We start from the raw sequence: 14317 nt of genomic DNA, 5'->3' as shown, positions 1-14317 counted from the left end.
CAGGTTTTTTGTATAGTGATCTCAGAAATGCAGTGTAACTATATAACATTGTGTCTCCTTATGTTACGGGGTGAAAGGTTTTCATGGGCACACAAATCCAAAATTATGTATGAATTGCAAAATCGAATGCTTCTTACCGAAAGGAGCACCTTTCCTTGATACTTAAAACCTAAATCGATGTTGTCATTAATGTGGTTCTTCAATAATAACGCATAACACTTGTTGGATGTGCATTTGGTGTCAACTGTCCAGCTGATCAGTTATGCCATGATATTTTCACACACCATCATCTGATCCTGGAAGGAATTTTCCGAATGACGGTCAAGTGATGAACAGTTGTTATGATAGTGCATGTGATGCAAGAACATCCCAAGTGCTGGAAAAAAGGTGTTCACAAGGAATGCCCAGAATATTTCGGTGTCTCATTCCTGAAACTGGGGAAGATAGTTGTGCCTGGATCCACGTTGGATAAAATATATACAAATAGTTTTGCCCGCAATACAGACCACTAGCGCAGGACTAGTAAAGTTCCAGTGCAGTATTTTTGTGAGAGAAAAAAAATCATATATTTATGTATTGTGCATTGTGTTTTGAATATGTTTTTTCAGGGAGTGCTATAGGACCATCAGCACCCCTACTTCCCATGGCTATCAATACAAGGGACTTGAAGTAGCCTACTTGAATTTGGAACTCATAAATTAAAGTACTGTAATAGGTCTACCTTGAAAATCTGACATTTCCTCAATTTGGGAAAGGGGGATACCAAGTCAGTTGCATAACTGAATGGATTCAACCAAAATGTGTCTTTCACATTTTGCACAACCCCTCTTAATCCGAGAGGTGCAGGGGGTTGCCTTAATCGATATCCACGTCATCGGCGCCCGAGGAGAAGTTGTTGTTGGGGTTAAATGCCTTGCTCAAGGGCAGAACAGAAGATTTTTCCACCTTCCCGGCTCTGGGATTCGAACCTCCGACCTTTCGGTTACTGTCCCAACGCTCTTAACAGCTAGGCTTCCTGGTGTTTGAAAAGTTATTGTTGCCCATTTCTAAGTTCTCCTGCTCCCTTATAATTAATCCGTGATTTCATTTGTTATCAGTTTTTGCCAGAGATGTGGCCACTTTCGTTTGTTTCCCGCCGCTTCAATTGAAGGGTGTTGCGCTACTCTGTTGCGGTAAAACCACGTGTGGTTATTATGAGGACGACATCTAATGCTGGCTTCATCTTGGCTTTCCATAAAATCCTTCATTAAAAAAGATACCTGGTTTTTGGTCACTTTCTCATAAAAAAACAGAGATGGTGAGATTCAAATCGGGATATTAATGCTACCACTATTCATGGCTTTATTAGGCCTATGTGTGCCTGTGTCGGCCACATAGGCTACAGAAAAATTGCCATGCATGCGTCCAATCTATTTAGTCTGGCAATGTCCACATTATTCTCACATATTTCAGAATGTAATAATAATTAGAATATCAATGCATTGGCAAGGCCCGCCCCAAAAACCTTCATAAAGTAGTAAATGGGAGTGGGGGTTAAATTAGGCTCTATATGTACAATGATATAAATTATACAACTGTATAACATTGAGGTCCTTGACAATTACAATTAAGTCCTTGAAAAAGTTAAAGAAAGTCCTTGAATTTGACTTGCCAATGTCTGTATGAACACTGCTTAAAGGATGTATGCATGAAACTGCATGAAAATCCTTTTTTTGTTTGTTTTTTACCATTTTGAAATGTTTATCCTAATGTCACACATTGGCCCCATTATTTATAGAAATATCCATTTACACTGAGTCTACAAAATATTAGGAACATCTTCCTAATATTGAGTTGTACACCCTTTTGCCCTCAGAACAGCCTTAATTTGGGGGGACATGACTCTACAAGGTGTTGAAAGATTTTCATAGGGATGCTGGCATATTACATAATTTATGTGGCATTCTCTGGATTTATGGTGCTTTCAAGACAACTGGGAAGTCTGGGGGGGGGGGGGGGGGGGGGGGGACGACGACAAGGTTGAATTATGACGTTAGTGATCTTCAGGTCAGAGCTCTAGAAAGAGGAGTTCCCGAATTGGATGACCATTCAAAACGTGTATTCCCAGTCGGAGCTCGTTTTTTTATTTTTTGAATGCGGCAGAAATCATGCTGGATTGACAGCATGCCCCCCCCCCCCCCAATAGTGATCGACTACCGAGGATCGCTATGGGGCGCAATCGGGCGATGTAGGCTTGTACACAATCGTCCAACCTTAACACACATACACACACTCACTCTGTGTGGTTACAGTGGGCTAACGTATGTCAATGGTCAAGGAACAGCAGTAACATCAGGCAGGATTTAGGCTACCAAATGCCTAGCTAATTGTAGCTCAATCTTGGGTGCAATAATCACATTCCCGGACTGACTGACTGACCGTGTGGATGCTCATTGATTTAACATTAGGTTAGCCTACATCCTACACCAGTAAGTTAAAGTTATAAATGATATATCTGTCGGCTATATTAGCCACGATTTACCATTCTTTGTGCAGCTTGAAATGGCGAACAAAATTGTAAATTGTTGCTCTCATTCTGTAATTTTCTTCCCGCATGTTTTGCAAGTTGCAATCCGTTTTTTTATTGATACAGCGTCGTCTTTATATCCGAAAATAATAATTTTGGGTATCATCTTTCTAAGGGCTCCATCTGAATTCACCCTGCAACGTTCTTCTGAACTGCCACGCACAACTTGTTCTCAGTTGGCACAATTTTATTGGCTGCTGTCCGATTCAAACTGTAATCAGTTAAATGAAGAGTTGATGCGCTGCACACTTTTTCTAATAGCACCAGTTTAAATATTTGGGCATCAAGTCCCAAATATTGGAGGGCATCAAGTCAGGTCGAGTCAAAAGTCTCAAGTCGAAGTCAAGTCACGAGTCATTGGTGTTAAAGTCAAAGTCGAATTGCAAGTCATCATATTTATGACTCGAGTCCGAATCGATTCCAAGTCATGTGACTCGAGTCCAAGTCATGTGAATCGAGTCCACACCTCTGCTGGGCAATGAGCACCGATACTTTATATCTATAATTTCTCTTCGTATGACATGGATTGAAAAGGATTTGCCAGCAGATTGTTGACTTGATTCATGACGATGACTGCTTGTCTAGCTTGCTAGCTAAGATTTTGAAAGTATGATGTTGACATGATCAGTCCATTCAAAGCTACTGTAGATATAACGGGATTTGACTTCCTTTTATCTGTGGCCAATGACCTTGAGCCTTCTTGAATTGGCACTTCTAATGTAACTCTATGGCAGCACCCAAGGGGCTTGAAATTTCAAGCTCTCCCTGTAGATTTGGCGGTGACGTAGTGTCCCCATGAGTGATGGAACACTGAGCCAATCAGGGCGCACCTAGAGAACATTACCAACCCCTACGCTCCGTATTTTCCTCTGGCTGCCCCACCACCACAAAAAGCACTGAGCTAGGCTGAAACAGATGCATTTTGTAGCTGCCTTACTCAAGAAAGCAAAAAAAGAGACCATGTTTTTTGTATGCAGCTTTATTAACTCAATTATTATTATTTTTTACATTGTTTGCAAACTGATATGTGACTCGTATTAATGCCAAAATAACATGGAAAACTGGGGAAAGGAATGACTGGTCGCCACTGAGTGTTGCAGTTATCACACACTCAAATCAGTGTGCCTGGCACCTACTGCCATACCCTATTCACAGGCATTTCAATATTTTGTCTTGCCCATTCACCCTCTGAATGGCACACGTGCACAATCCATGTCTCAATAGTCTCAATGCTTAAAAATCCTTCTTTAACCCGTCTCCTCCCCTTCATGACTGAAGTGGCTTTAACAGGTGACGTCAGTAAGGGATCATAACTTTCACCTGGATTCACCTGGTCAGCCTGTCATGGAAAGAGCAGGTGTTCTTAATGTTTTGTTCATTCAGTGTAAGGCTCATCCTATATAACTACTGCTGTACACACCTTTTATATTCATATTCTGTCCATGATGTCTATACACACGTTATATACATATTTATATTCCTCTGACATTCATTCAAACATTTCTATATATCTTAATTCCTTTATTTTTATTTTTGGTATTTGCGTGTTTTGTTAGGTATTATTGCGCTGCTGGAGCTAAGAACATGAGCATTTCGCTACACCGGCAAAATATGTGTAGGCGACCAATACAATTTTATTTTATTTGACTAGCGGTGGAGAATATGGTAGCATTTCCTTCCATAATCTTCCCTCACTGCTGCTAGCCACATCTAGCTGTTGCTCGGGCTACACATCAGGGCAGGCATTTAAATTATAGAGCTGCGAAAAACTTCAAAGGGATATAATTCTCTCTCGTTCTGTCTCTTCGTGTGAAAACCAAAGGTTACAAAAACGTTGAATAGTCATGAGATGAAGATCTACACGGGTGGCAAGATATAACTGCACACGTCTTTGTTAATAACTGCATATACCTAACCTATTCTATGTGGCACAGAGACCCTATCCTTCTGAGCTTGAGGAGAAAATGCGGTGAGGGAGGGTAGGGAATCCCTCCAGTCTCTGACGTGCCTTTACCAAGGAAACCTTGTCCTCTCGCAACTGCCCATTTTAGGAAACATGCGTCAAAGGACTGTACCAAATCAGACAAACGGTGAATATAGAGAAACTTTATAACTTCCAACCCGATGATAAAATACACGTGCGTAAACATGTAGGCTTATCACAAGCATAGTACATCGACTCTAACGATGTTATGTATAACAATAAAGCTGATTTACGATACCTTGTGCTGATTTTTACAATATTAGCTATGATAACCCCTCAAGTGAAGTGTCTACGCCCAGACAGTGACGTGAATGAGCCTGCTTGCGTTGATAAGCGGCCGCAGTTCTCCGTCGTGCCATTGAAGTGAGTCATCCTAGTGTGGTGAAGGAATAGAAAAAGAAAGCTAGAACTGTTCCAGGGGAACAGCGGATTGCTGAAGTAGGCCTAAAGTGTGTCGCGGGGAAGAGATTCTGTAGAGTAGGCTGGGGTGGAAAGCAATTTTAAAGCCTCTGTATGTGACTCACTCGCAACGCAAGTCTATTCACCAACAACTCTGGATTGACTGCGAAAGTAGGTGACTTTTGTTCTTGAAGTTGGCTCTTGTAGCTCACCTGAATAGGCTACAGCAGTGACAAGGGAAAGAAGCAGGATATAATTATTTGGAGTGGACAAAAAATATAAATATTTTCAGTTTTACTTCTAGTTAATTACCTTAAAATATTTAATTTCGAAGAGCCTGGATTTATTGTACCAATAACCTATTTGAAAACACTTTTTTTTCTGGATTTCCACGTGTTTTAACGACTATTGCTTTCAAGTTGGTCACTTTCCAATCTGGTCCACTTTCAGCTCCCAAAAGGGATTCCACTGTCAGAGGATTTTTTGAGAGTTGGGAGCTCATATCAACTACTGAAATCTTCCTCTTTCCTGGATCATGTACCAGGACTACTCCGTGAACTACGACACCTCGTCCTGCGGCAGCAGCACTTCGCCGGTACAGCCAGAGTCATTCACAAGCGGCAGCAGCACGATCGGCAGTCCGATCTCTACCTCAAGCTACCAGGTAACGCAATACAACATAATATAATATTCTCTTTTCTCAAATTAAAATATTGGTATTCACAACTGTAAATTGAGTTTCATTGTATCGACATTTCGTCACTGTGCAGTTGTCTATGACACACTTTTAGATGGGTAACCCGGAGAGGCTATAGCGCTGTTCGTAATTAAAGGTGCTGTGCAATGCAATAGAGGTGCATATTATCTTTCTAATACACTGCTATGTACATGTTTTATTCAAGGGCCATTAAGAATATTATATTGATATTAAATATATTACTCCAAACTATAGCCTAGTGCTGTAGAGACTTTGTCTTCACATTTGGAGAAAGCGCGCCCGCGGTATCGCCTGTGATATTATCAGAATCTGCGCGCGTTATATTGTGATATTCTCCCAATATTTTCCAGACCTGCTCTGCAATAAAGTGAAATTTAATAGATTATATATGTGGTTCTGGCCAAGACACCGATGCGCGAGCGAAGTGCGTAAAAAAGGAACAAACCGACTCAATGCCGGATTTATGTTGAATGTCAGAAACCTGTGTTATGAAACCTGTGTTATGAACGACTGCTGAAAATGTACTTATTGACACATGTGTATGCGTAATCTGAATTGCAATATGCAATCAGGTATTGCTCAATCGCTGTAGCCTATAATTTAACACCCACGTGTTGCACTATAGAACTGGTCATTTGAAGTTGAGGGGACGTTTTTATTATAAAATACATATTTTGTAGACGGAAGAATATACTTTAGAAAGTGTTCATACTGTGGAGTCCACAAATAATTTAGGTATACGCACATTATAAGACCTGTTGAATGAGTATAAACTTCTATGAACACAGGAGGCAAGTTATCATGAGTTATAACACACACCAAACTGCGTATAGGTTGCTACAGCATATTTTGCCATTCTGATTGCTCTCAACATTTCTCCCCCAAGATATGGATTTAAATATAAGTTGGAATGTGTAAACCAAAGGGCTACCTTTTCCCTTGCACATGGGATAGCGACTTTATTCATGCGCATAACTTGGTCAAGGGGAACAAAAACATGCACTGATTCGATTCTACCAATCCTTCTCAGTGCCTTCTTGGTTAAGATAGCCTACTGTATGTCTCTGACCTGCTGATGATCAGTGATCATCACTGTAAAGCGAACAGAGCAATAACGAATATTGACTAGGACTCCACATTGGATAGAAGTTCTGCAACAAGGTCTATAGCGTCATTCAGTGGTGGTACGCTGCACATTGCACAATATAGGACATCCACCCATAGCTTCGAGGTTGTGTGTGTGTGTGTGTGTGTGTGTTGCAGATGGGGCCCATGTATCACGCACTGGCAGATTTTGTCGTGACATGGAAACGGCAGGTTAAGACGCTCACGATGCGTCTCCCAATGCGCCTTCGTTTATGTTGAAACATTTGGAAACTTCGAGGCAGGAATTTCCCCTAGATCCCATACAATGATTAGGCCTACATGTTTTTTTCTACCTGCTCTCTCGTCCTCTCGTTCTAGTGACATTCTGAGATATGATGCCCAGTGGCTATCATTGAGGAACAACCATAATCAGCATTTCACTTTAAATGCTATTCCTGACAAAATATGAGCTTTTAAGGTTGAAATGTATCGATATGTTTTATGAAAGTGACAGAGAGACAATGTGTCTTGTGTTTTCAGTCGTCTGGTGTTAGGTTGTCCGTGTCCAATTCACAACCCGCAGAAGGCCTACTAAGGCAAATGAAGGAGGATCTCTGCGCTACATTTAACAGCTTGTTCTTTCATAGATCTAGACCAGTGTTCTAAGTTAATTTCGTATAATGAACATTGCAACTGTTCAGATGTCCTCTCAGGCACTTGTCGGAAAACTGAGGGCTAAAAGAAGTGTCTCGTTTTTGTAGGTGAAAGGACCCGTCTGCCAAATGGCAACTGTTGTTTTGCTCCCGTGGGCGCACATATAACAGCTGGACTGGTCGTAGCGTTAAATAATATTGATCTTCCACTCCAGACCAGAACTCCCACGCATTTTACTTTGTTCTTTCAATCGTTTGTCTGCCTGAATCCGTCTTTTGAATTGACTTGGTTACATCAATTTCGAGATCATCATAACCACTTCCTTATTTGTTCCCGGTTTGACGCAGTGCCATAGGTGCTCTCTCTTCCCTGGACATGTTTACAGTATTATTGAGCCGAAAGTTCCTGGATGTTTACGTCATCCTTTAGTTTCTCGGGGGCGGAGGACAACTATTCTATTTGTTTAAGAGGCGAAATCCCAGCGCATAAGAGTAAGACTCTGGGAAAGGGGGTAACGTGTGGGAAGCTGTTTACCGGTGTTGTGTCGAAAATCTCCCCCCTGACAGAATCCCCCCCCCCCCCCCCCCCATCTAATTTCCTTAATTTTGTGGCTAGATTCAAATACTTTCTGTGACACACATCAGAGTCAAATACTTTCTATAGAACAAACTTCGTCAGGAGCGGAAACCGAAATTAATAATTAAAATTTGTGTGTTATATTAAACATAGAGGAGGGAGTCAAATGTTGGCAAGCAATAAACATTTCAGAACAACTATGGCTGAATTATTATCCTTACACTTTCAGAAATACCAGTCGAATAAGACATGGGAGAGATGACGCATTTTGTCAAAGAGATTTATTTATAGACTAATACAAAATCAGTAGCGGATTTAGGTACGGGCGACATATGGGCAGCCGCCACCGCCCCCTGGTGCGGGTGGGCGCGGGTTCGCTCAGAACGCCATAAAGCTAGAACCGCCACATACACTTGAAACAAATAGCCAAACCGAAAACTGCAGACAAAAATGTTTTTTCTGCTACTAGATCAGTGAAATGTAAGCTAAAATGACAACGGAGTGAAGAGCAGAAATCTCAACTAGCAAGCAAGTCGCAGCAATGAAGAAAGCAAAGGGGAGGGAGAATTCTCGGCACAACACCGGCATTAGCATACTGACTTGACAGCCTATGCGAGACAACTCACTAATTGGGCCGAGAAACGCGTAACATGTTGTATTTGTACCCTGCACCTGGAATTGTGGACAGTGTTTCACATTTGGAGTCTACTCACAGTCGATTCACCTATTGGCTCACAAATCAAATTTGCACAACAGCCTTCCTTTACCTATTTTCATATCCCCGGTTCTTACCAGAAATGTCTGTTACTTCTGTGTGGCAACCAGTCACCCCAATTACCATATCCAACCATTACCCCATTTAGGACTTTACCTTCTCGTTAGTTATTAGTCCCTGGGATTTATGACTGCAGTGGAATTTTCCCTGTTGCCTCACTTCTGGAATGTAACTGTCTGGGGACCTAGCTTTTCTCTCTAGCCTAAATATAATGCCTCTTTCCGCCTTACTGGAACTGACCGATTTACGCACTTGCTTTACATATCCCCAACATGACTCATCTAACGAAAATAATGGATGAATTGACCCCTGGGTGGCAGTCCAGAAGCATTACTCGTCTCTTTATGTTCTATGTTTAATGAACGAGCAAATCCAGCCCATATCGGGTCGGCTGATGACATGCATCACTCACCTTTGCCCTCTAGTCACTCAAGTGTCTGGCGTGGACTTGTTGAGACATACTGACTTGCGTCATATCCTTGCTTTTAGGGGCAATATCAGTGTGGCATCAGATATTGTCTTATCACCCCAAATATGCCCCATGAGGGCTCAAGCTATATAAACTGAAATAAGGATACTGTATTTAGCTTTAAAGATGGTCACTTCTGTGTTGTCTCTCACAGCAGTTTGGTGTTGGTGTTGATCACTGATGAGCATGATAAGAGTCCTCAGATAAAGTCAACTTGTGTCATCTATTTTATTAGAAAAAAAATAGATATGCTTACACTTGTCTATGGAAAGAGAGAGGCCTGTATCAGTGCCACTGCAAACCATCATGATCACCTTATTCTGGCTGGAATAAACAAGTCATCACACCTTCCCTGGTGGATGTTTTTCCTTCTTCAGAGAGGTGTACCATTCCATACCATGTTGCTCTCCAGATGACTTGCAGCTTGATGCAAGCTCCTCTCCTAGCTGTAGTGTGATGATGGAGGCAGCAACACTACGGGCTTTCCCGCCGTGATTCACTGAACGTGTCACTGACTGTGCCACTCCAGGGGTTAAACGGGTGAATCTAGACAGTGTTTGTGTGTGGAGTCAGTGATTCACTACTAAGCTGTAATGAAGAGGATGTGTGAGTATGATGAAGGGTGGGTGGCTGGTGTGTAAACGGGGGGGTTACGCTACAGTACTCTGTGGCAGAAATGGAAATTGAGGTAATAGGGTCAAAGACATGTCAAGTTAAGTTTTTCCCCCAGTTGTAACCAGTAAAATAAATTAACAACATTCAATTTCAGCAAAAAAGAAATGCATGGAAATGTATATTTTGATGTTACTCCATTCACAATGTGATTGTCCCCTGAGTTGAAGACACACAACCTGTGTTCTTTGTCATCTTGAAAATATCCACTCACCATTTTTCTCCCGCTCTGCCCTCTTTTTTGCCCGCTCTGTCCACCTCCCTCTCTCTTGGCTACCTTTCCTGTATCTAGAAATACCGGGTCGACATGCCTGGCTCTAGCAGTGCCTTCATCCCTACGATAAACGCCATCACGACCAGCCAGGACCTGCAGTGGATGGTGCAGCCCACAGTGATCACCTCTATGTCCAACCCGTATTCACGCTCCCACCCCTATGGCCACCACCTCTCCAACGGCCCTGGGCTCCTGGGACACACCACCCTGGCCCGTCCGGGTGTCATCCGCTCCATCGGGGACACCCGCGGACGCCGCAGGAGAGATGAGCAGGTGAGGACCACAAGTGTACAGGTGATGTGGGTGTTTAAAAGTTCATTTTGTCTGGATGTGTGGAATTCACCATGTCCCGGCAAGCACTATTGGTGAATGTCTTCTAACATTGTGAGACAGTAGAGTGAGTTTTAATATCAAAGTCCCAAGTTGTGAGGAATTTGGATATGATGGCTTATATGTCTTAACCCAAGGCTTCTCTTCTTGTTTACCCTGTTCAGCTTATGTGTGAACGACAACTCACAAGGTGTGTTGTTTATTTCCTTAGCTTACCCCTGAAGAAGAGGAGAAGAGGAGGGTGAGACGCGAGAGGAACAAGTTGGCTGCCGCCAAGTGCCGCAACCGCAGACGAGAACTCACTGAGACGCTCCAAGGAGTGAGTTACACGGCACACACACACCCTAACCGAGAAGAAGAGACAAAGTTTTGTAATGGTTAGGTTGTTACGAATGCACTGATATAAGTGGACACAAGTGGCATTTCGGCAAGTTTGATAAAAAGGAGTTGTGCCTGTTGTTCAGACACGTATCTGCCTTCTCATTGGCTAGAATAGTCCCATCTGATCTCAACTTGATGACTACACTTTCCCCTCCCTCAAACTGCTTCCAGCAAAAACGCCCTTCCCTCTCTCCACCACACGCCACTCTTTGTTGAATGACCAAATAAGGAAGTGTCATATTTCAATCATGAAGGGCAACCTGAACTTAAACCTACACTTTACCTGACATTACCTGACATTCAGGTTTGACCCTTATCCTAATCCAAAAAAATATTGCTAGTACAACTTTGTCCAAACAAAAATGGTATGAGGAAGTAGGAAACAAACAAGCAAAGCACGGACACACCCCAAAAATAGGAGAAATAGTGCAACCGTCTCTTTCCTTGTTGCACTATTTCTCCTATTTTTACTACAACCATCTCTTTCTTTCCTTGTTGCACTATTTCTCCTATTTTTACTACAACCATCTCTTTCTTTCCTTGTTGCACTATTTCTCCTATTTTTACTACAACCATCTCTTTCTTTCCTTGTTGCACTATTTCTCCTATTTTTACTACAACCATCTCTTTCTTTCCTTGTTGCACTATTTCTCCTATTTTTACTACAACCATCTCTTTCTTTCCTTGTTGCACTATTTCTCCTATTTTTACTACAACCATCTCTTTCTTTCCTTGTTGCACTATTTCTACCATTTTTGGGGTGTGTCCATGCTTTGCTCGTTTGTTTCCTACTTCCTCATACCTTTTTTGTTTGGACAAAGTTGTACTTGCAATATTTTTTTGAATTAGGATAAGGGTTAAACCTAAATGTCAGGTAAAGTGTAGGTTTATGTTCAGGTCATTCAGTTGCAACATAGCCAAGACTGTCCTTTCGCTTTATCCCTACTCTTTTCCTGAGCAAACTTACACTCAAATATAATGTGCAGTGTGCTCTTTTTGGAAAACAGTACACTCTTGTGGTAGCATTAGGTGGTGCAGAAACTCACCAATGTGTACCTTAAACAGTGATTGGGGCTGTATGTAACATGAAGATTAACACTTGTTCTGTCTACTCCAAACACCAGAATTGTAATTGAGCTGAATATTAACCCTCCAGATACTGAAGATTAAAACTTGTCCTGATCGTCTGTTTTGTTTGTTTGTGTTTTCCAGGAGACTGAGGAGCTGGAGGACGAGAAGGCTGATCTACAGAAAGAGATCGAGACACTGCAGAAGGAGAAGGACAAGTTGGAGTTCATGCTGGTGGCCCACAACCCCGTGTGCAAACTGCCCCCCGACGATCGCCACCAGGGGGGCCACCACCACCAGCAGCAGTGCGCTCCTCTTCCGCTGACCATGCGCAACAATCTGGGTCCCCGAGGCCTTGTCAACCCCGTTGTGGTGAAGCAAGAACCACAAGAGGACGATGAGGACGGCAAGTCCCAGCGCTCCGTCATCAAGCCCATCTGTCTTGGTGGAGGTGGTGGGATTTACTGCGATAGCGACAGCCTCAACACCCCGGTGGTAGCCGCCTCCACCCCGGCCTCCACACCCAGCGCCCCTAGCCTCATCTTCACCTACCCCAGCATGCTGGAGTCCGAGAGCCCCTCGCCGTCCTCAGAGTCCTGCTCCAAAGCCCACCGGCGCAGCAGCAGCAGCGGGGATCAGTCTTCAGACTCCCTCAACTCACCTACCCTCCTGGCCCTCTGAGCAGGGGCAGTAAGGTGATGTTGTGCGGAGGGCGAGCAGCGCCCCCTTACCGACTTGGAAGACAAAGAGCACACTCAAGCCTGGACCAAGCCAACCAGTAACTGTTTCATTGACACCAGGAACCCTCAAGGGCTAAGCCGCTTGTTTTTCTTGTACGCTTCAGTGTGATTTTTTTTATACCCAAAGTGTGTGCACCTGTACCAGCCAGTGTCATCCCTTCTCCATTTCAACTCCAGCACAATTTGTTTTTTGAACAATGAACATATGACATGGAGGTTAGAAGGCAGTCATGAGAGGAGAAAACTGGTGAATGCAAGACGTATTTTTTGATCAACATTAAGTAAAGCCATCGGGCAAAAGTTGCACTCTGCTATGATCAATCTACCAGTTAATGACTAAATGAGAGACCATGGGAGGGATATAGAAACAATGGAGAGATTTTAAAAGCAGGCTCATCTTTTTCCTTTTTTTTATCCTCCCTCTCCTAGAAACCAGGACCTGTTTGGGAGACTACAGAGAGTGTGTGGATGCGCTGATACGCTAATAAACATATGACTTTATTTTCATCTCTACTTGTATTTATGACCTGTGCTGTGTGACCTTGCGTTCTGGTGTTGTTGTCTCCTGATGGTTCACTGGGTGAGCCTCAAAGCCTCAGTGTCTCAAACGAAAATAGCCAATTTTTATTCATTGCCTAGATCCTCAACACTCTACTCCGAATATTGGTCAAAGTATCGATGGCCATCGTATTGTGTGCTTTTCTCGGTAATGTACCTGAACTTTATTATGTGTTTAATACATGTTTGTGTGATTTACATTGATGTCAGGGATTTCTCTTCTGTGTGGTTGTTGATAACTATTTTAAGGAGCAGCATGGGAAGCATCGGGGCTCAAATGCTTGAGTGATATATGAGGAGAAATTCAAACCGTGGACCCTTCTACTTCTGAAATTATGTCATTCACCAAGACAGTTCGACCAATGAGGGTATTATGGCCAACTCCTTATACCCCGAATACTAGTGGAAGTGAAGGTTCAAGCAGACACTCTAGAGCTTCATTGAAAGTCTTTTTTTTGGGGGGGGGGGGGGGTTGATTGAATTGCAATATTTAAGACCTGTTGTTTACTTCAAACATTCCTTACAGGGTCAGTGAGTGTCATGGCCTTGCTGTGATCACGGGACAGAAGACTTCCTGAACAATTTTTAGTTGTGCTGGGTGCAGCAAATAAGACTGTGCAAAAAATCATTGCTGCTGCTGTTGTTGTGGACTGACCAGTCTTGAAGGAGAACACATCACTTATTTATCTTTGTGTGGATGGTCTTGAGGTAAACTTCACTGGATAGTTACGGTATCACATGATAGCGTTTGAACAACAACACCCATCATGCATTGCGGCAAATTGCAGACCGAAAAAAAGATACCAAAAACCATTGTGGGAGAGAGTGTGTTCTTAGTCTGTTGAACCCCTTAGAAACACGTAGGAAAGCCATTGACTTTAGATCTTCTACTGTACGTGTCATCTACTGTACGTCTTCTGTTTCTGACATCTATTTCTTCTTTTCTCAAATGCTTTAACTGTTTAAAATGATTGAAAACAAACAAAAACAGCAATATGTATAGCAGTGTTTGTTCATTTCGTAATTTAAATCAATAATTATAATAAAAAAGCATTTTCAACAAAGAA

General features: G+C 42.6%; 1 protein-coding gene across 2 annotated transcripts; it reads left to right on the top strand.

The window, feature by feature from the left end:
- The first annotated feature begins 4898 nt into the window (after positions 1–4898).
- Positions 4899–14317, top strand: fosl2 (FOS like 2, AP-1 transcription factor subunit). Of its 2 annotated transcripts, none has more exons than XM_021584323.2 (5): positions 4899–5120; positions 5494–5613; positions 10192–10446; positions 10715–10822; positions 12097–14317. In XM_021584323.2, exons 3-5 carry the CDS (start codon positions 10207–10209, stop codon positions 12631–12633), a joined length of 885 nt encoding a protein of 294 aa, XP_021439998.1. In that variant the 5' UTR covers positions 4899–5120; positions 5494–5613; positions 10192–10206; the 3' UTR covers positions 12634–14317. The 2 variants fall into 2 exon arrangements, with proteins under 2 accessions (XP_021439998.1, XP_021439997.1); XM_021584322.2 differs by having other exon boundaries at positions 5400–5613.

This window comes from Oncorhynchus mykiss, chromosome 25, assembly GCF_013265735.2.
Source record: "Oncorhynchus mykiss isolate Arlee chromosome 25, USDA_OmykA_1.1, whole genome shotgun sequence".
Lineage (NCBI taxonomy): Eukaryota > Metazoa > Chordata > Actinopteri > Salmoniformes > Salmonidae > Oncorhynchus > Oncorhynchus mykiss.
The sequence above is the reverse complement of the archived record's forward strand: the minus strand, read 5'-3'. Positions and strand labels throughout refer to the sequence as shown.

Bases quoted from the DNA above. Each gene is read 5' to 3' on its own strand.
- fosl2 (XM_021584322.2), top strand. From the start codon at position 5,485: ATGTACCAGGACTACTCCGTGAACTACGACACCTCGTCCTGCGGCAGC. The intron at 10,447-10,714 runs GTGAGGACCACA...TTATTTCCTTAG, and splicing joins GCCGCAGGAGAGATGAGCAG to CTTACCCCTGAAGAAGAGGA. The intron at 10,823-12,096 runs GTGAGTTACACG...TGTGTTTTCCAG, and splicing joins TCACTGAGACGCTCCAAGGA to GAGACTGAGGAGCTGGAGGA.